General features: G+C 43.7%; 1 protein-coding gene across 2 annotated transcripts in view; it reads left to right on the top strand.

Moving 5' to 3' along the window:
* The window catches only part of ADAMTS17 (ADAM metallopeptidase with thrombospondin type 1 motif 17), a 300,141-nt gene extending 284,336 nt beyond the window's left edge, over window positions 1–15,805 (top strand). For both annotated transcript variants that reach the window (XM_088452708.1, XM_088452707.1), the window contains 3 exons: window positions 9,921–10,073; window positions 13,053–13,230; window positions 13,776–15,805. In XM_088452708.1, the coding sequence (XP_088308834.1) occupies window positions 9,921–10,073; window positions 13,053–13,230; window positions 13,776–13,927 (483 nt within the window). In that variant the 3' untranslated portion in view covers window positions 13,928–15,805. The remainder of the gene's footprint in view (window positions 1–9,920; window positions 10,074–13,052; window positions 13,231–13,775) is intronic.
* The last annotated feature ends 7,716 nt before the right edge of the window (window positions 15,806–23,521 follow it).

Here is a 23,521-nt window from a genome sequence, read left to right as displayed (position 1 = left end):
GAGGTGCTGTCTGTTACCTGGTCCCTCTAACCCCCCAAATTCGGGACAGGATCCTCCTAGGGCAGTGTTTTCTCAGGTGCTGGCTTCCATTGCGGACTGTTTGGCGGTCCTGACTGCTCTCCCTCATAGGGGGTTAACCCATACAGCCATCCCCCCTTCCCAGGGTATACCGCAATTGTTGCAGTCCCCCCCCCCTCCCCCGGGCCTCAGACTGTTAATCCATATACGAGGTTACCTATGTATTTTCAGTATTCTCCGTTGACGCAGCAGTCCGTCATTCCCTGCCAGGTTCACCCACAGGCGGATCAACCATTATGGGTGGATGTGTTCTCCAGTTCAGACCAGAGTTTGGCGGCCTCATCTTCCCCTCATCTTCCCAAACTATGTTACGGAATGACAAGCCTCAGAAGGCGTCTAAACGCCCTGTTATGTCATCCCAGTCTGCGCAACTATCAGACTTAGATGCGTCCTCTGATGAGGGGGAATTGCCTGAGGACTCTGACTCGGATTCCCATGTCCGGGACGTGGAAACGAAATCTTCCATTAATGTGCCGGCATTGGTGAGAGAAGTGTGGTTTATTCTTGATATAAAGGATGACGCACGGCCCCTAAGTCAAAGTATCCACATTTTAAGCAGGCAATAGTGACATCGGCTGTTTTTCCTCTATCTGACTAGCTGACTGATCATATAGCGGAGGCCTAGCAGTCACCTAGTAAGAGGTTCCAGCCGCAGAAACGTTTAGCACAGAGGTTCCCAAACTTTTTTGAATTACGGCGCCCTAAATTAGCAGCATTGTTTTCACTGCACCCCTAAGCCAAACGTTTGTTATTTAGAAATTCTGAAAATTTAGTAATGTAATAAAGTGAAGTATATTGTGCTTACTTGTCATCCTTAGGTTCAGTTGTGTGGTGTTGGACAGGTTCGAGCTTCTGTTTGTCTACATATTTACATTACATTGACCATAAATAATTTGATTTGGTGCAGGACCACCAACCTGAGGCACCCCTACAAGTGTCCTGAGGCACCCCAGGGTGCCACGGTGCCCAGTTTGGGAGCCACTGGTTTAGCATCTAGTTATCCGTTTCTTGCAAGTCATTGCAAAAAGTGGGAATCCCAGCCTGCAGTGGATTCTCATGTTACTCGCTTTGTCAAGAGTGCTACCTTGCCTATACCTTTCATTTCATCCCTAAAGGATCCCACAGACAGGAAGGTGGAGACTTGTTTCAAATCAATTTATTCGCTCTCAGGGGCGGTGGCTCGTCCGTCCATGGCCATCTTGGGTGGCTAAAGCCATTGAAGGCTGGGCCAAAGTCCTGGAAGATACTTTTCCTGAGGAAGCTCCGGAGGTTCAGAGAGCTTTAGTGGCACAGATGAGGGATGCCGCTTCCTATATTGGAGAAGCGTCTTTGGATGCCAGTCTTCTAACTTCCAGAGTTTCGGCGGCAGCAGTCTCTGCTCGCCGGTGTTTGTGGCTCCGTTCTTGGAGAGCCGATGCGGATTCCAAGAAGGGCCTGGAGGCCTTACCCTTTAATGGGGAGATTTTGTTCGGCCCTGACCTGGACAAAATTGTTGATACGTCGATGGCATTTCTGCCATCAGCAGCTGCGCCTTCTAAGGCTAGGACCTCGGCCTTTCGGTCCTTTCATACTCAGGGTGACTCCAAGGGTCAGTCCTTCCCAAGGCAGTCGTCAACCAAGGCTGCCCCTAAACCAAAGAAGCAGGCCTGGAGCACTAGACGCCCTGCTTCCAAGCCAGAGGATAAGCCTTCAGCCTGATGGGACGGGCCTCTCTCTGGGGGATCCCAGAGTGGGAGGCCAACTTCTTCAATTCGCCCAGTACTGGTGCAATACCACCATGGATACTTGGGTACGAGAAGTGGTCTCTTAGGGGTACACCCTTTCCTTTCATCACAGACCCCACCAACAGTTCTTCTGCACTTGTTTTTCTCAGGACAAGACCAAGGCCTTGCAGATTCAGGGAGCCATAGAGTCCTTGCTGAAAGCAGGGGTCATTGTTCCCGTTCCGCTTTCTCAACGCGGGATGGGTTACTGCTCTTCTCTGTTTCTTGTTGCGAAACCCAATAGGTCTCATCGTCCTATCCTCAACCTGAAGTCGCTGAACAAGTTCCTCAGAGTGCCCAAATTCAGGATGGAAACTTTGCATTCCATCATTCTGGAACCGGGGGATTATATGGTCTCCCTGAACATCCAGGACGCCTACCTCCATGTTCCAATAGCACCTTCACACCAGCAGTATCTGAGGTTTGCTATACGTCAGCTTCACTTCCAATTTCAGGCTCTGTCCTTTGACCTTTCCATGGCTCCAAGGGTGTTCACCAAAATTATGGCTGTCATGGCTGCCCATCTGTGCAGCCAGGGTATACGGCTTCTGCCGTATCTGGACAACCTCCTATTGCTGGCAGGCTCTCTGGAGGTACTTCTACAACATCTGCACCTGTCTGCAAGCGCACGGGTGGCTGATAAACTGGAAAAAGTCCTCCCTGATTCTGTCACAAAGGATGGTACATTTGGGAGCCCTTCTGGGCTCTCGTCAGCAACGGAGATTTCCTCCCTACAACTACGAGTGAGCAGTTGTCTGAAGAGTTCCCAGGTGTCGGTTCACTCGGCAGTGAGGGTTCTGGGGTCCATGTCGGAGGTGTCACGTATCCTGTTTTGGGCGGAGTGCCACCTTCAGGCCATCTCAGCAGTCTTCATTCCAGTAGTCCCCAATTGGGAGGCGGACTTCCTCAGCCATCACGACGTGCATCCCGGGGAATGGTCTCTTCACCCAGAGGTATGTCAACTACTCGTGGACAGGTTGGGACTGCCGGAGGTGGACTTCATGGTCTCCCCTCCCGTCACAATCACAAGATGCCCATGTACGGGTCCAGGGCAAGAGACGCCGGCGCAGGCCTGGTTGACGCTCTGTCAGTGAAATGGACGTTTCAGCTGGCGTATCTATTCCCTCCGATATCCCTGCTGCCTTGGGTAATCCGGAAATTCAAGCAGGACGGCGGCACGCTTCTGCTGGTGGCTCCGGATTGGCCCAGATATCCTTGGTTCAGAGCCTCTCCATCGATGCTCCGTTTCTGCTGCCTCAACATCGGGACCTGTTGTCTCAGGGTCCCTGTCTTTATCCGGATTTGGTTCGTCTGTCTTTGACGGCGTGGCTCTTGAGAAATCCGTCTTAAGGTTCCGGAGTTCTTCCAGCTCAGTCATCAGCACAATGCTACAGGCGCGCAAGCCTGCTTCCGTCAGGATTTACAACCGAGTGTGGCATACTTATTTTCAATGGTGTGAGTCCAGAAACTATGATCCTCAGGCGTTTCGTGTTTCTACGGTTTTGGCATTCCTTCAGTTTGGTTTGGACCTAGGCTTACGGCTAGCTTCTTTCAAACTTCGTGTGTCTGCACTATCTGTGTGGTTTCAGCGTAGGATAGCTACTCTACCAGATGTCTGCACCTTTTTCCAGGGTGTTCTCAGGATTCAGCCGCCCTTTGTTCCCCCAGTGGCTCCTTGGGATTTGGCGGTGGTGCTTTGGGCCTTACAGGGTCCTCCATTTGAACCTCTTGAGTCGGTGGACCTCAAGTGGTTGACGGTTAAGACTGTTTTTCTCCTGGCAATTTCTTCGGCCAGAAGGGTGTCAGAATTGGGGGCGCTTTCCTGTCGTCCTTCTTTTCTGATTTTTCACCAGGACAGGGGGGTACTTCGCACTCGCTCAGGTTTTCTACCTAAAGTGGTTTCTAAGTTCCACATTAATCAGGAAATTGTTGTGCCAGCATTTCAGTCACCTAATCTCTCGGCTGGTGAGGCTTCCTTAGATGTGATCCTTGCTCTCAAAGTTTATGTGGACCGGACTAGTTCCATTCGAAAGTCTGATTCCTTGTTCGTCCTCTTTGGTTTTCACAAGAGAGGTTGGCCTGCCGGCAAACAAACTTTGGCCCGTTGGCTCAGTTTGGTTATTTGTAAGGCTTATGCACAGGAGGGTTTGCCTGTTCCGGCCTCTGTTAAGGCTCATTCTACTAGGTCTGTAGGTCCCTCATGGGCTGCTAGCCGTGACGCCTCAGCTTTTCAGCTGTGTAAGGGTGGTCTTGCATCCAGATCTTTCTCAAGTTCTACGCTTTTGACACCTTCGCCTCTCAGGATGCATCCTTCGGGCGCCGGATTCTCCTTTCAGCACAGGAGCATCCCCGCCCTTAGTTGAACTGCGGACATCCCCAAGGTCAACCCTGTGGACCCCCTATGGACCCTGAAGTAGAAAACAAGAGATATGGTAAGAACTTACCTTTGTTATCTCTGTTTCTACGAAGTCCATAGGCTCCACAGGGCACCCGCCCTGACGCACCTGGCTTCATATGGGCTATGTGGCTGGTCACCAGTTTTCCGTCTCCCTTTCTGTGAGTATGGTTCTTGTGTGTTCCAGTCTTCCTTCTCTCTGTTTTTCCTCCTCCGGCCGTGGCTACTTGCCAACTGAGGTGCCTGTGGCTCGGGGGCGGGATATAGAGGAGGATGGAGCCAGTGCATCCTGGGAGCTAAAGCTTTAACTGTGTGGTGCCCGTGGATCCAGATCTAGCTATACCCCAAGGTCAACCCTGTGGAACCTATGGACTTCGTACTCAGAGATAACAAAGGTAAGTTCTTACCATATCTCGTTTTTTTCAGTGATTTGCAGTTCTTTTTCATTCAAAGATCAGATCTGCAAATCATGAAAGTGCCCATTCTACCAGTAAAATACTAGTAATGGTCTGCAAATCAGCTGATCGTTACCATATACTAGCAATCTACAGCCCCGATGAAATCCAAGATAATTTGCCGATTCCACTTTTTGGTTGGAATCGCCAATCGGTGAATGCCATAACTTTCTGATTTTTTTTACATAATCATCTGCAAAACAGAATTGTCCCAATTGATTGCTGATGCATGGACCCCATTACTCATTTAAGTTGTTATATATGTCTTGTCGCAATCCCCGATGGTCACGACCATCACCTGGCCGCTCGCTAAAACTGTGGGTGGTCACGCACAGCTTAGCAAGCGGCCAGGAGGCCGGACTGAAAAAAAAAAAACACCCTTCAGACCTGCGAGCTGCCTTCGGCAGCGAGCGGGTCTGAATCAGGGCCGTTATTAGCACAAACGTGGAAGCTCTTGTTAGCCTTTTTGTGAGTGTCAAAAAGAGCATCTGGTAAAAAAACAGATTTAAAAATGAAAGAGGAGAAACAATGTCCTCACCAGTGCTCCCAGAAGATCGATTTCAACAGTTCAAATTGTGAGTATGGTACGCAACATTCATACCTATCTCTATGTATATTAAGTGACAAGGCCGGTGATTATTTGGTCCCACGCTAGACTACTCTTTGTGAGGATATATTGTCATCTCTGAAAATAAGTTTTTTCTTCCTATTCTTTCATCAAAAAAATTCCGCGTGAGGGCGTATTTCGGAAGAAAATAACTATTACCATTGGTTTACATCCTACGATGAAGGAATTACATCCTAAAGGACTTATGAACAATTTGAACTGTTGAAATCGGTCTTCTGGGAGTGCAAGTGAGGACATTGTTTCTCTTTTTACATTGGTATATGTGGGGTTTGTGACCCACATCCTACATTGTCCACCTGCAGCTTCTGGAGTACAGATTGACTAGGTTCTGTATATTGTTTGTTTATAAGAAACCAGATTTGTTTAGTACCTAGTGGTCCATAAAGTAGGAAAAGGATGGTGTTGACTAATGTGGGCCAAACATCAGTGCCGCAATTCCCCAACGCCGATCCAATTGCCAATCTGTGGACATTGATGATCGGCAATCTGTTGGGGAATCGGGGAAATTGAAAATGTTAAATAACTCAAATTCACCGATTATGACCATTTTCGCGTCGGAATCAGGAAATCATGGTTGTCCAACATGTTGCATTTTCCCAAATTCCCGACCCAAGCAGATTGGGGAATTGGGCCAATCCATTGCAGATGTATGGGCCCCATAAGAAAGTGGTAATAACACAGATCAAATGCCACCACTACTCCCCATCCACACTGTCCACACGAGGGTAGTTCCTGGTTAGCAAGCAAGGAGGAGAACACATTGCTCGAGTGACTGGTGTGGCCTCACACACATAGAGTAGGTTATTAACATTGAGACGACTGAAACAGATTAGCTGTAAAAATAGAATATAGTTATACATGGTACCTGCGTCTGTGTTTTATAATAAACTGACTTTAAAGAGGTCAATGTTTCTCAATAGTAGGAATGGTCTTTGTAGTAACGCCCGGGACTACAGACTTAGATCACAGACATCAGGATGGAGATTACTTTGTAGAATCTCATTTCATGTGGCCAATTGATCCTGAGAATTCACTTCGCAACTTGGCACAAGTGGCCTCGGCAGCCTTGTGTTCATTATGAAGGAATTACTTCCGAGAGAAGGTCAGTAAGTCAAGACTTAGAAAAAAATGAATTGGATGACTTCCAAGTATCAAATATAAAAAGTGCTTTGTTGCTGCTATGAATTGATGTGAGAGTTTATTTCTCATGTGTGCCAAAGTACAGTCATTTCACCTCATGGATCCATCTCTATGGCCAGGAGCAGTATCATTTATCAGAGCATCAGGAAGCGCCTGTTATACAGTACAGTGACTTGTGACGCTGGTTAAGAGTATATTTATTAATCTGTCCATCACATCTGTGTTTGAGAAGTGTATCAGCATAATCATACACACATCACATTTCTATACAGTGTCATTATACTGAATAAAATACATGTACTTTTAAAAGAAATATTATTCTGAAGACCCCAGATAAATTGCAACAATCTAAATCTGACCTTCCAAATACAACCTTGTGCAGCCCAGTTGTGCTACTGGAGGAACTGTCTTCACGATGAGGACAGCTGTGCACGTACCTCATCTGGGGAGAACACGTTCTCATTACTTCCAACCTGATCATTTCCTTCACCTTCATGACCAAGAGGTTCCCGGCATATCCTAGAAAATCCTTTACCATTTGGCACTGAGCAATGTGGTATATACGGAGACACATATACAAATTGAATGCTTACAAAAATGTGTACTTGCCCTAAATTACATATACCCCATATTTCATGCCTGCTTCATGATAACAGGATAAAGGGGGAGCAAATCTATTAATAGCTTGATAAATTGGTGAGCAGGAAACCCTTACACTTCCGCAGAACATTAAGTCATATGACCATTCTGTTTGTCCTTTATAGCACTCTCTAACTCTGATTGGAATAACCCATACATGTCCTTTCTCCGTTGTATAGCACTCTCTAACTCTGATTGGAATAACCCATACATGTCCTTTCTCCGTTGTATAGCACTCTCTAACTCTGATTGGAATAACCCATACTTGTCCTTTCTCCGTTGTGTAGCCCTCTTTAACTTTGATTGGAATAACCCATACTTGTCCTTTCTCTGTTGTATAGCCCTCTCCAACTCTGATTGGAATAACCCATACTTGTCCTTTCTCCGTTGCATAGCACTCTCTAACTCTGATTGGAATAACCCATACTTGTCCTTTCTCAGTTGTATAGCACTCTCTAACTCTGATTGGAATAACCCATACTTGTCCTTTCTCTGTTGTATAGCACTCTCTAACTCTGATTGGAATAACCCATAATTGTCCTTTCTCAGTTGTATAGCACTCTCTAACTCTGATTGAAATAACCCATACATGTCCTTTCTTCGATGTATAGCACTCTCTGATTGGAGTAACCCATACTTGTCCTTTCTCTGTTGTATAGCACTCTCTAACTCTGATTGGAATAACCCATACTTGTCCTTTCTCCGTTGCATAGCACTCTCTAACTCTGATTGGAATAACCCATACATGTCCTTTCTCCGTTGTGTAGCACTCTCTAACTCTGATTGGAATAACCCATACTTGTCCTTTCTCCGTTGTATAGCACTCTCTAACTCTGATTGGAATAACCTATACATGTCCTTTCTCCATTGTATAGCATTCTCTAACTCTAATTGGAATAACCCATACTTGTCCTTTCTCCATTGTATAGCACTCTCTAACTCTCATTGGAATAACCCATACTTGTCCTTTCTCCGTTGCATAGCACTCTCTAACTCTGATTGGAATAACCCATACATGTCCTTTCTCCATTGTATAGCACTCTCTAACTCTTAATTGGAATAACCTATACTTGTCCTTTCTCCATTGTATAGCCCTCTCTGACTCTGATTGGAATGACCCATACATGTCCTTTCTCCGTTGTATAGCACTCTCTAACTCTGATTGGAATAACCCATACTTGTCCATTCTCAGTTGTATAGGGGTTCCCACCTCTCCCGAGCACCCCAGGCTTAGTCTGAAGCCCGGCGCTCTTCCCGTTCCCCTGGAGCGGTGGGTACGGGGGTAATAGTAGTGTAAAAACGTAGAAATTATTGTTTTTTACCGTGGAACTACAGGTGTCAGCATGCCTGCCCTTTGGCACTTGTGGAACTACAAGTGCCAGCAGGCGGCCGGCACCCGTACCCCCGCTGTAAAAAACTAGTTAAATAACCGCAGTACACACACACCATAGTAAGTAAAGTTTTATTTCACACCTACCACACTCACACATACTTACCCGCTGCCCGAAGATCGTTCCCCTTCTCTAGTAGGAATCCAATGGGAGTACCTGTGAACAAAGATCTTATACTCACCTCCGCTGGTCTCCGTAGCATCCCCGTTAACTCCTGAGCACAGCAGACTGCAGCCGTCTATGTGTTATCACATAGACGGCTACCAGGCTTCTGATGGGAGGCCCCCACCTGGAAATCAGTGGCTGCTCGGTAAAGAGGCGAAGCAGGAAGCATTATAGTGGCACGATAAGTGCCATTATAATACATCTGCCTCTGATATTCTTAAACAGGTTGATATGTAATGCTTAGACATTGGTACTGAAACCATCAGGTTTAAATTCTAGGGGATTTATTTACAATGCGTCGGGTTGTAAAAATTGTGTTTATTTCTGATATTTAAAAGGGCAATGCTTTTACTAGCCATGTCTTCATAGTTAAGCATTGTCCTTTTAAATTTCGAGCATGAACTCAATCAGAAGCTTCGGGTTATACAACTCGACGCTGCGTAAATAAACCCCCTAGGTGTGATAATATGTGCATTTCCTAGTAATGTAATGTCTCAAATGGCCTAGCTTTTGTTATACTTTATACACACTGATAAGGTACATTTTACATAGCCATCCTGTTTACAATTGTGTTAAGGAGGTGATCTGCAGATATATCTGTAGATGATGGTCGTTCATATACACTGAACGACCATCATCTTCCAGGCAGCCGCGGGTCCCGGTGGCTGGGGAATCGCGCCGTGCCTCCCTCCACGCGGCTGCCGCTGCACTGTACAGGTGATCGGCTGATCGCCCGTACACACTTGCCGATGGACAGATATATATGCACATATATCTGCCATTGGCTGTGCAACACAGCAGACGCGATATGTCGGTGAACTACGTCATTAAGACATATCGCGGATGCACACTGGCCGACGGGCACCAGATATATTGGCCGATCAATTGAATATTGTCGAATATTTAAACAATATTTACTAATTAAAAATAAATATAATATTGACTATAAAGAACTCGCCAAGAAAGTGTGTACTGATAAAATATAGTTCTATTTTGAAGACAAGAAGATAAAAACGAATGTATAATCATTGCAGAAAAGGCATCCTGGCCTTGGTAGTTCTTACAGAATAATTGGTGCTCAAATGGGTACAAAATGTGACTTCCATAGCATTTAAAAGAATGTTTTAAATTGAACGGCAATGTATACAGTTAATATAATAGTAAAACAATTATATGACCAAAGTAGGATTTGTGGAATTCTTGGGACAGCTCTTTTTGAGAAGAGGTTTCAACCTACTTATACATATCCCTGATGCTTTTTTGTAGTGCTCCTCAGATTGTGGCCGAGGAGCTAAGAAGAGGAGGATATCCTGCACCAACACAAGGGGCAAATGTGACTCAGCCACAAGGCCAAGAGAGGAGGAGGAGTGCGAGGATTACACCGGGTGTTATGAGTGGAAGACAGGAGATTGGTCTAAGGTAAGTGGTCTACAGAAGTCGAATTCGTAAGTATAGACAACTATGGCTGCCCAACAGCTTCTGTCCTGATTGGTTACCTGACTAAAATCACAAATGGCACAGCAAAGGTTGCTCTCTCTTGCCAACATTTTCAATTCTAACTATTCCCCCCTCCCATCCTCTATCAAATCAGGCTTGCCCTCATCATCTCAGCTACAGTGAATGTCCTCCCTAAACATCACTACTCTCCTTGTACAAGACCAGGACATTTATTTCCCTTATAAATTCCAGATGTGTTTCCTCCAAAGGGTGGATGTTAAGTCAGGGAGGCTTTCCTCATCACCTGGTGCTGCTATGTGGCTCAATCCCAATAATTATTTTATTCCTTTCAATTTACGCTTGAGGCAATAAGATTTCTTCCCTACCTCCTTCCCCATCACAAAAGCTACGTTCTTGTGTTGGCTGGGACAGGAACATTTCCATTTGCCAGTTTGTAGGAGTTTTCCATCGGTACCTTCTTTCCTCCATGGGCACGCTGACAGCTAGACCCCCAGCTGCTCACAAAAGCTTCTCTCCACAGCAAAACAGAAAGACCCTCATTAGCCTAAGAGGGAAGAAGTCCTTAGTGGGGTACTAGACTCAAATGAGTGGTTGTATATCTGGGTTGGGATTGGCATTAAGGAGCATGCATACAAGCTGCTATAATGTGGTACCTAGTACCAGTTAGTAAGATATCCCAGAACATTTCTTCACTGTGTTGTTGAGGCTGCCAAGAATCAGACTATTTCATCCCTATATGATATACCTGTGCTGCCAGTCAGAAATCTCAAGTTCGGAGACTAGTAGATAACATCACAGCTTTGGTATCACTCCTACTCCAAAGCATAGTAGGCGTGGGCACGGCGCGTGCCCTGTAAATGTGATGCTGTGCACTGCTTTGAGGTAAAATTATTTTAAATAGTTGACAGTGATTCTTCTGCTGTCCATTGTCATTATCAGGTGGTACAATCCCATTTAGCAGGCCATGCTTTCTAATCATTTATTAGTCTAGCTTGCACTGATATACAGTAGGTGCCTCTTTGTCAAGCTAAAATCACACAGCATTATTGGGCAATAGCACATAAGCTGATAGGATGCACAATTTTTGGCAATATATTATATAATATAGAGTAATAAAATGTTTCTTGATTTATTTAGGCTGCACAGAAAGATAGATTATCTGCAAACCTTAAAATACAAAAAACAAAGGTACCTAAATTATTGTTTCAGAATACATTTACATACTTTTTGAGATTGTAGGACAAATGACACCAATATAAATATTAAAATATTCCAGCCTGCTCCATGTTCCTGGCAGATGAACTGGCAGTGTACATGTACAGTCATTCTGGCAGTGTACATGTACAGTCATTCTGGTAGCATACATGTAGTCAGTCTGGTAGTATATACATGTACAGTCAGTCTGGCAGCGTACATGTACAGTCAATCTGGTAGCATACATGTACAGTCATTCTGGCAGTGTACATGTACAGTCAATCTGGTAGCATACATGTACAGTCATTCTGGCAGTGTACATGTACAGTCATTCTGGTAGAATACATGTACAGTCATTCTGGTAGTGTACATGTACAGTCATTCTGGTAGCATACATGTACAGTCAGTCTGGTAGTATATACATGTACAGTCATTCTGGCAGTGTACATGTACAGTCAGTCTGGCAGCGTACATGTACAGTCATTCTGGTAGCATACATGTACAGTCATTCTGGCAGTGTACATGTACAGTCATTCTGGCAGTGTACATGTACAGTCAGTCTGGTAGTATATACATGTACAGTCATTCTGGCAGTGTACATGTACAGTCAATCTGGTAGCATACATGTACAGTCATTCTGGCAGTGTACATGTACAGTCATTCTGGTAGCATACATGTACAGTCAGTCTGGTAGTATATACATGTACAGTCAGTCTGGAAATGTACATGTACAGTCAATCTGGTAGCATACATGTACAGTCATTCTGGCAGTGTACATGTACAGTCAATCTGGTAGCATACATGTACAGTCATTCTGGTAGTGTACATGTACAGTCATTCTGGTAGCATACATGTACAGTCAGTCTGGTAGTATATACATGTACAGTCATTCTGGCAGTGTACATGTACAGTCAGTCTGGCAGCGTACATGTACAGTCATTCTAGTAGCATACATGTACAGTCATTCTGGCAGTGTACATGTACAGTCATTCTGGCAGTGTACATGTACAGTCATTCTGGCAGTGTACATGTACAGTCATTCTGGTAGCATACATGTACAGTCATTCTGGCAGTGTACATGTACAGTCATTCTGGTAGCATACATGTACAGTCATTCTGGTAGCATACATGTACAGTCAGTGGTAGCATACATGTACAGTCAGTGGTAGCATACATGTACAGTCATTCTGGCAGTGTACATGTACAGTCAGTCTGGCAGCATACATGTACAGTCAGTCTTGGCTGATTTGTAGAACTACCGTAAGTCATGGCTTCACTGTTAGCTGGGCGCAGATCTCACGCCAAAATCAGTGTCAGGTGGTAATTTTGCCTCTAGGAGGAGGGGCAGGGGGCGATGTTTAGTCAAATATAAATACTTTATAGAAATAATATTGAAAATATAAAAAATTCAATATTGTGATTTTTTTTTACATCATTTTATTTATGTCACTGTCAAGAACCTGCCAGGTACTGTTATAAGTACAGGATTATGTAACGCCACAGATGAGGTGAAACTTCAGCCTAGAAGTGTCAGATTCATGCAGGTGCTGGTTTTCTAAGTATCTTTTTTGTTTGTTGAACAATCAAACAACCAATGACAATCATTGTGCTAAAATAATTGGGCAGCAATGTATTTATAAAAATCCCAGCATCCTCCACTGCTCTACTGCAATGTTACTATGTTTAAAAATATATTGGTGGAGTCCCCAATTTTAAATCCCATTATTTTATTTATTTTACCCATAGTGCTCCTCCACCTGTGGTAAAGGCCTGCAGTCTCGAGTGGTACAGTGTATGCACAAGGTGACCGGACGTCATGGAAATGAATGCTCTCTCCTGTCCAAGCCAGTGGCCTACAGGCAATGTCACCAAGACGTTTGTAATGACAAAGTCAATGCCAATACCATTACTTCACCCAGGCTCGGTAAGCAACATGGAGAGATCTGCCTAATATATATATAATGCTTTGTCTGGGATGATTTTCTGATTTGACATGGAACTGGTGAATTATAGCGTATAATTCCTGCGCTTTAATGCTGTCAGATTGTCAAGGTTGCATATCCCTGAGAACATTTTACATTTAAATTTGCTAAAATTAGAACCTAAGCCAGGGTAGTAACAAGTGTGTTGCGATCAGTGCCATGGCACAGGGCACCGCAGGGCAGGGGGCACTGTTTGGGCCTGTCAGTTTTCCTGTTATTCTCACTTGTAGCTTCCTCTTATTTCATCCCCAGCATCTCCTGGCCTTCCCTATCTCTTCCCTGGCCCTTCCCCAAGAGGCCATGGCCCTTTTTCAGGTGCACTATCTTAAGTCCCTTAAGTGCTCTCTCTGGCACAGGGCACCAACAAATCTAGTTACGGCTCTGACCTAAGCTATTCCTTCTTCTATCCTTCTGTGCGGCCACATCATGTACAGTATCATTAGTTGCTGCTGTATAAACAGCCTATATATTTGTTTTCTCCTCACAGCTGCCCTGACTTATAAGTGCACAGGTGACCAGTGGACGGTGTACTGCAGGGTTATCCGGGAAAAGAATCTGTGTCAGGACATGCGGTGGTACCAACGCTGCTGCCAGACCTGCAGGGACTTCTATGCCAACAAGCTGCCACAGCAGAGCTAGTGACGCTGTGGCACTGACTAGAGCACGGCCTATATGACAGCAGTGCTGCAACCACCACACAAGACTTGAACACAATGGTGCTGGCTCGTGCTGCCAGGAGAGTCCATGCTGCCAGTTCCTGAACCAATGAACAAGTGTTAAATATCCTGTATATTACGCTGTGCTTGTCCTCCTGCCTGATTGGTTTTCTCATGGCTGTTTGTCACACAAAATGACTTCATCTGGATTCAGCAAGGTTATATTCTCAGGCAAATCAAGCAGACTGGAGGAAACTGATATTCTTTGATAATTCGCTCTAGAGCTAAAAAACAGGTGCAAAAATCAGTTATTTGTTATGGGTGCTAGTCGCGCACTTAGATAATCTGCTGTGCTGAGCAGTCAGTGACTGGAAAGTGGTGTCAGACGTGAAGTACCACACCGTAACATTACCAAAGGTGCTTAGTGAGTATTGTACGTGTGCCTGTGATGGTTTTACAGGTGAAAACCTCTATCTTTAGCAAAGGTTCTCATCAAAACAAACTGCCCTACTGCTTATAGAAGTACACACCTTGGACATAAGACATCAGTAACAATCTCACGCTATTCCTTGTCTCTTGGAAAACTGCATTCTAGCTATAATGTGAATGTGGGAGTCACAGTGTGTTCCCTTCCAAAATTTTAATTGCCACCCAGTTTTGGTACATTGAATGCTTTTTTTTCTGATTGCCCCGAAAGGAAGGGATGCCTTCTAGAATACATCATCTGTATCTCTTTGCCCTATTCCATTGGTATAGAAATTTATATGCTGATATACAGTTTTTATAGCTTGTGGTTTACACAAAGTTTAATCGTAACCATTTCTTTAATACTACTGCATGTGCGACTATAGGTGAGCAGGAGAACAATTCACAGTGCATTTAATGGAATAAGGATTTTGCACTCAAAAGTAAGGAAAACAAAACACATCCTCCCCACCCCCCCCTCCTGTTTCATGTAACAGATCTACAATACTCACTATAAACTCCTCATTTAGAGGATTCATTAGTATAATGATGCCATGTGCTCAAATTATCTGTAACTCATATCAACCAGACAGTTGCTGTCACTTTGTAAACTGCACTAGAATATGAGGAGTTGCTATGGGTTGCAATATATTTGTGCATATTACAATATTATATTATATACTGTAAATTCAGCTTTTAAACAACTTCCCCACCGCTACTCTCTTTTGTATACTTTTTAGTTTTACTGACAGGTGGAAACTCTTCCACAGCTGCCATCACTCAGCCTCTTTGTGGCTCTTCAGTGGCATTTTTAAACATTTTACAAAAATTGCGGATACTGATACTTTGAAGTATTGGATTCCATATGTCTCTTGTATATTTTTGTTTTCTTTTAATAGAGTGAACCCTTCGTGTTATTCCGTCCTTATATTCTATGATTACAGGAATAATTTGTTTTAGCAAAATATAAATACTTAATGTGTCCCAAGTGTCTACCCCCAGAAGAAGCAGCCATAAGCTGAACCAATTCTCATAAAAATAGCAGCTTAGTATAAGTCTCCTGGAACGAGTGACATCACTTTTGTGTCATGTGACATGACAGGCTGAATATTGCTTCATCCCATACAATGGCTGGAATCCACGGTGTACATGACCAGTCTGCCGTTTTGTTACAGGATTCAGGTGTACCAATGCAGCAAAACGTTATTGTCAGATTGTCACAAAGTGGAGATATGGACTGCTTTTATTTTACCAATAATATGTTTACCCCAGCAGCGATGAGGGACATGTAAATCCCGTCATATTAATACCACTATTACAGTGCATACCACAGATGGAATTTGTAGATATTATATATTGCAAGAGTCTAGATATATATATATATATATATATATATATATATATATATATATATATATATATATATAAAAGATGTGTATGGGAAAGTTCTATAAATGTGGACATAAAGAATGGAGGTAAATGAACGGTATAATCTATAAAACAAAACTAGTAACAAGTAACCTCCGGTTTATAACAAAGTGTGGTAAACTGCTGAACTAAACATTTGGCGACCTCCACGTTTATAGAAGTCCTTCCCATTCATGAATAAATTCTATAATTATTATGATCATATATAACTTTTACATAGTGCACAGTACAAAGAGCTTTCAGATTCTGGAACTAATTTGTAGTGACTTTAATTAGTTTATTTGATGATTGTTAATTTAAGAAGTTGTGTCTAAATTGTTCCTGCTAAAGGTCAGATGCCCATACTAACCCATTACATGACGAGCACCATTATCAGCCTATTCTGAGTGCAACAGAGCATGGCCGGATCTGTCTTTCTGTGAGATAAAACATTTTGTGGTGGGCACTGGGCGGTTACAATGCGATCACATGTAACCACCCTCACTTGTGGGAGTGGCATGGGCGTGCATCAAAAGCTCCTGTTTGTGTCGTATCTCTTGCACCTGGCATGGGGCTGGCGCAAGTTCCAATCTGAATGATGATGGTTGCAGCAGCTGGCGTACAATAAATGGGCAGCACAGGATTGCAGGTGTGCGATCCCCAGCATTAATTCAATGTAATCTTGCATTAGCATGAAGTAATGAATCTGTCTTCCTTGGCAGACACTTGGCAGTCACTTTGTGTGCAGCTCACAATCAGCCCCATATCCCCCCCCCCCTAGCCCCCAACAGCCTTATGAGTTTCGGCAAACCACAAAACTCAATTCTGCAGCCATGATCCTCATTACATTAGTTGCTGACATCTAGTGGCTGTTTATGGATATTACAAGCTGGCAAGCAATATTTCCTTAATGCTTTGAAGCGCTTGGTAAATAGGGTGTCTAGATTAACATGAACTTCCCCTACAAAAATAAAGAGGCTGCATGACATTTTGATACATTACCGAGGGTACTTTTATTTCTTTATTTCTAATATTCTATATGAACTGATTTATGATGGCATTAAACATCAAGCTGTCATGCATCTTTTAAAATGGTTGTTCTACTTAAAGCAACAATACGAGTAAGAAACCTTCTTGTTCCCAAATTAGTTTCAGTAGACACCTGTACCCTTAGTTGTCTAAAAGTTGTTAGAGGTGCTATATCGGTGTCTCCCTGGGTGTTGGCAAGCAAGGGGCATTCTGGAGCTGTGGTTTACACTTTCCCCTTCCTCATGGATGAGAGGTTGTTATATGTGGCTGATACAAGGGGTGGATAGGCAAAGTGCATTGCACCTTCTGTACCACAGAAACTGTATTGTGAGACCATCACAAATATTGCGTAATAACTTTTTCTTACATAGCCGTTACTGTACATTGGATCCAGTACACACTATGAACAAACCTGACCAAATCAGTAATCTTCTAGTTACTCGAGGTCTGTATGTATGTCTGTAGCATGGGATAAAAGAGCTTCTTTGTAGCATTTCACAATGGTGCTAGTGGTGTGTATTGTGTTAAAGATATTTCATTGTCACTATGGTACTGTACATTTTACCAGTGTTTGTGGTGCTATTTTTGTATTGATGAAAACAAAGTAATGTCATTGTTGCTTTGATATATTATATAACACAGGGTTATAACCTCTATGTCACATGTGTCTTTGGAATATTACTGTAACTGTCTGAAATGAGTTGATGCCTTTAAATAGTAGAGTGATAAAAAGTCTGTAAGTGAGGTAAAAAAATGACTTATGTATGAAAGCTGGTGCACATGGAGAATGTTATGTAACCCATGACAACCAGATTGTCATTTGTTTTAAATAATTGTGTATAGATAATGAAAGCAATTTGCCCATATCTACTTCTATTGTCTTGGTGAGATGGGCGAGGGCATGGTGCTACAAATGGCCCCCGCAATGTAATGCCACAATTCATAATAGCAAGATGCAGGAGGGATGTCAACTCCTATAAAAGTCTCAAGGAAATTGTAGGAGAAGACAACTATTATATGGGTTACATCACAATTTTTCCATGTGTCTACAAAACAGCCTAAACAGTTTATTTAAGTGCCTGACCACTGACATAGCAACTTATAGGTTATCACACTACAGTGGTAAAGAGTGATATTATTTTTAATAAAAACATACATGTGATGCTCTTTCTGCTGGTTATACTTGCAGTAGATTTTGTGCTGTGGAAATCTACATAATTAGCCAATGGCCCAAATGTAACAGCCGGCGAGTTTCTGGAGTTTCTGGCTGCAGCGAGATTTTGCCAGTGTAGCCGTGAAATTTAAACCAACAATTTCTGTTAAGGAAAAACCAGGTTGGTTTTGCCTTAAAACAAACTGGTGCTTTAAATAAAGCGTCTACATCGCTGAAACACCGCCACTGCCCACAGCTGGCAGGTTATTGCATTTGTGCCAATGACTAGACCACTCCACGCAAAGCGACAGTGATATTTTCATCTTATTAGCATGTAGCAGGCAGCTATAACCAACAAACAAATGTAATGAAAACATGACTATTTTTCCCACTGAAACAAAAGTTCAGCTCTGTGTAATTTTCACAACCTATTAAAGAATTATAAATTGTTACTGTGCCTTGCGTTAAGTGACTGACGTACAAGGACGCACTCATTATTTAGCGCTACACCTGATCAAAGCTGTGACATAATAATCTGCACATCAACATTTTTAAAAAGGAGTAAACTTTTTTTTTTCCCCCATTTTTGACGATTGTAGCAGAACTATAGATTTGATATATGGACTATGAACTACACCAGGCCTGGCCAACCTGTGGCTCTCCAGCTGTTGCAAAAAAAAAAGTCCCAGCATGCCCTGCCACAGTATTAGCATTCCCTAATAGCAAAACTGTGGCAGGGCATGCTGGGACTTGTAGTTTCACAACAGCTGGAGAGCCACAGGTTGACCAGGCCTGAACTACACAATGCCATTTCTCCTGCCCTGCACCCCACAATCCTTGGTGTTTGACAAGTGCTTTGATATTTGTCAATTGTTAAAGAAGAAACACCCTGGACAAGTTTATTATTATTACACTGCTCTCTGCAATGGCTTATCGGTAGCTGCTATTAGGGATGTATGTACGTTAGCCAACATTACTGCAAGTGTGAAAATCTTAAACATGGCAGCAGAACATTTATAAGACATTCAGTTAATGAATTTGCTGTGTTTTCGTGAAAGCACATTTAAAAAGATGAGTGTGCAGGAAGGTTACAGTACAGTGAATATGCTCCGTATCCCATAGAGCAGGAGGCACAATGACATTATAGGCGCAGTGGCTTTACGTTACACGCTTATTGCTATTCTTGATACACTTGTCCTGGAACCCTCTATCATGCTACCTTCAAAGTCATTTATTGTCCTAATCATTCTCGGTCTGCATTGCATACACATGTAACCACCCGGTTTGCTTGACATGTGGTGTTGGTGTATAATGTACCTCTTGTACATTATAGATCTATCTCCTCTCTCTCACTTCAGCTTTCAGTGACAGAATCATCAAACAGGTGCCCCTGCACATGTAATAATATTAATAATAAAGTACAGGTAATGCAGATGCAGCAAGTGTAGCGCTGTACAGGTATCTGTGTTACAATAAATCTACCAGACCATCTCTTTTGATGAAAATAAATGAGATAGGAATTTACACTCCAGCACAGTTCACTTAGGTGCTTTAGACAATACGGTTATTGAACCAAGAGCTGACATCCTTGTGTTGTTACAGTCGCCCTCACCCCTCAGCTTACTCATACTGGGTACCAATTATCCATCCATCATCTTTTCTCGGGACATTAATGAGTGCCCAATCCCGCTCATATTTTCCCTGGCACCAAAGTCAAAGTTTTAAAGACTTGGGTTGTGCTAATGCTTCCCTCTTGTCACAAGGGACCTGCTACTCACTCACACACAGCTAAAGAGTTACACACACATGACCTGGTGGTTCTTGCCCACCTAATTTTAAAAGTATTGTCTATATTGTAACATCCCCATTTCTCTTTCTAACATTGCCGATACAGCAAATAAAGTGGCAGATGTGTCTTCCCAGGACTGCAGCCTTGTTCATCCAGCTCTATGACAGAGGAGTGGAAGGACTGAGGGCCTGATTCAGACCTGCACGCTAAGCCGCGAATGCACACTATGCCCAATAATCGCACGTTTGCACATGCCTATGCGTCAATATGCGCATTTACGAGTTACTCACTGCGCTCGGGAATTGTGCGCTCGTAGTACACAGACTGGGCACTAATTTGAGTAACCTACAGCGCCGTTTGTGGGTGGTAACAGGGAAAGGTGCTTGTGAACGGAGGAGTGGATGTGCGAAAGCAGGCGTGTCTGGGCGTCTAAACGGAGTTTTAGGGGTGTGCATAATTAGCAAAGAAGCGTCATTGTACACGTCACTCGTGGGTATTTTAGCCAGCACTGATCGAAGTGCTTGCGGTGGGGTAGTGTCTACCTCAAGCGCTGCGTGCAGCTCCGATGGCTCTCGATGTTACTGATTAATCACACACTTCCTGGAGATGACGTGTGCTAAGAAAGAAAGATGGGCGTCTTTATACTGGCATGCGTTCGCTCTGCCATCGCTCTCTAAGACATCGCGGCATTTGCATACCCGGCCCCTTTTGGCAGCGTGAGAGCGCAGCTTAGCGTTCGGGTCTGAATCAGCTCCTGAATCCTCCAGCAGTGCCGGGTCACAACATGATACGACTCCCAGCTTCAGGGGAAGGACTTCCTGTCTTTGCTACATGGGTGGAGGAGGAGCAGCTGAGATAGAGAATGGATCGTCCATAACTAGACTTCCCCTTTATATAGCATTGTCTGCAAATATGATGCTGTCAGTGTATGAGGTTTACATAATATATTACCCACTCGCTGGGTTGCATCTACAGTATGAAATATAGAGCACAGGTAACTACAAATTAGTTTCTGTTGAGTCTACAGCACCTAATCTCATTGTGTCCTTTTTCTAGTGGTTTAAAAAAATGTTAGTAAATGTCTCTTTGGTTTATGTGGTTTACAGCAACTTCTGTGCAGTAATCAGAGTTGCAGTGTATTCAATAGCGACGAGGGCTGGGGAGTCTAAAATGACACATTTATTACTATGCCACAGCCTAAACCATCCTCCTCTGTGTCCTGTTCTCTATGTCACAGAACACAACTCGCCCAAAACTTTATTATACCTACCTCAAGCTTATCTGTAAGTTCTGGCAGTGACCTCTTTAGTTTGTAACTTTGCATAAGGAGAGGTTAATTAAAGAAAATGTTGCCGTTCCCGTATAAGTGTGTGCAATGGCACACCCATGTCTTTATAAGTAACCTAACCACATAAATGTGTTTAAAGAATATTTTATTCCCTGCATGTCTGGGTGTATTTCATACATTTTTAAACTACTTTGCGTAACCTACTTAGACAAATGGTTTAAATATAATGGCATAGAAAAATAACAATAAGAAAAGAAAGTCAGACAAATATATGCACTTTTCCATCCTTTCTCCCAATGCTGACTACCAGGGAATCTCCCCTACAGAGCAGAGAACATCCCTACATTGGGGTGATGTCATGTGACATGATGGAATTCCTTGTGCTCAGTGGGGAAATCTCACCCATTGAGCTGTATTACAGTATTTTGAATACTCACTGGAGTACCAGCTGTTATCCATTATTATTATCCATTATCCATTGGCAGTCAGCAACAGGTTGTTTCACTAAAACTGGATAATCAATTTGCAGTATAACTGGCGATATGTTTTAGTTACTCAATAAATCTGTAGGTGAGATATCCAGACCTCAGTCAATTTATCCACCTGTGTATTTGGATGCAAAGAGTCACTTAACGTGCCACTATATCGCTTCCTGCTTCACCTCTTTACCGAGGAAGCACTACTGATGACATGTATAAACATCTCAGCGGCCGGAGCGGGGGAGCGGTAACTCCCTCCTCCGGTGCTACCCGCTACAGACCGCAGCATTTCAGCCTAGTGCTGATGCGCTGTCTCTCTCTCCCGGCCGGCTCCACTGAGCATGCACGAGATCCCCCCGTGCAGCCCGGAGCCGGAAGCCGCCGCAAAAAGGACAGCGCTGTCTCTGCTATGGGGATAGGGCCGCGCCAGGCTGTAGCTGTCGATAGCGACAGCGGGCCGCACAGTCAGGCGATCTGACCGTTCAAACATGGCCCAGGCTATCGGCGCTGCTATCTTGTAGATAGCAATGCCAATAATGACAGGGGCTCATAGCGCTCCTGTCATTTACCGCCAACCCCCGATCATACATTGGGTAGAAGCGTTATCAGCGCACATAACGTGCGCTGATACCGCTTCTGAGCTTCTTACATCTCTCCCAATATTTGCAGTGTTCACCCTTCTTTTTCAAGACCTCTGCAATTCGCCATGGCATGCTGTCAATAAAATTCTGGGCCACATACTGACTAATGGCCGCCCATTCTTGCCTAATCAATGCTTGGAATTTGTCAGAATTTGTGGGTTTTTGTTTGTCCACCCTCCACTTGGGATTAAGGGCCTGATTCAGAGCCGCTCGTAAGCGGCCGCTCGTTCACTCTGAGCGATGTTCGCACAACTGCGCATGCGTATGGGTCATAATGCGCATGCGCAAAAAAGTCATTGCATTCGGAAATCGTGCGCTCGCAAAACAGCGAGGGGCTGCTAATTTGATTGACAGAATGTACCGTTTGTGGGTGGTAACAGGGGAAGGTGCTTGAAAACGGGGGTGTGGAGATCCGAACGCAGGCGTGCCAAACGGTCAAAAGGGCGTTTAATGGGAGTGCATAATTAGTAAAGGAGCGTCATCGACCACATCACCCATGTTCTTACTACTTTAGGGGGGTCTTACAATTTTTTTAAGGATAAAATTTGTAACTTTACGCAAATCCAACTTCGGAGTTTCCCGTTTTCGTTAATTTTATATTGAATACGGGTATAAGCGGGAGCGCGACCGATACTTTAACGCAGGTAAAAACTCCGATATGAAACGTTAACTTCGACAGTGAAGTTAACGTTTCATATTGAATACCCCTCCTTGTCCTGTGTTATGCCAACAGTATTCCGAGACCATTCATGTGTGGGGTTGCTTCTCAGCCAAGGGATTGGGCTCACTCACAACACAGCCATGAATAAAGAAATCATCCTCCAAGAGCAACTTCTCCCAACCATCTAAGAACAGTTTGGTGACGAACATGCCTTTTCCAGCATGATGGAGCACCCTGCCATAAGGCAACAGTGATAGCTAGGTGGCTCGGGGAACAAAACATCAAAATTTTGGGTCCATGGCCCGGAAACTCCCCAGACCTTAATCCCATTGAGAATTTGTGCTTAATCCACAAGAGGCGGCTGGACAAACAAAAACCCACAAATTCTGACAATCTCCAAGCATTGATTAGGCAAGAATGGGCGGCCATCAGTCAGTATGTGGCCCAGAAGTTGATTGACAGGACAGCATGCCAGGGCGAATTGCAGAGAAGGGTCAACACTGCAAATATTGACTCTTTGCATAAACTTAATGTAATTGTCAATAAAAGCCTTTGACACTTATGAAATGTACTTCAATATACTACAGTAACATCTGACAAAAAGGTCTAAACACTGAAGCAGCAAACTGTGAAAACCAATACTTGTGTCATTCTCAAAACTTTTG

The sequence above is a fragment of the Taudactylus pleione genome, unplaced genomic scaffold (assembly GCF_031769625.1).
Source record: "Taudactylus pleione unplaced genomic scaffold, aTauple2 ptg000556l, whole genome shotgun sequence".
NCBI classification, from domain to species: domain Eukaryota; kingdom Metazoa; phylum Chordata; class Amphibia; order Anura; family Myobatrachidae; genus Taudactylus; species Taudactylus pleione.
This window is presented reverse-complemented; position numbering and strand designations above follow the sequence as displayed.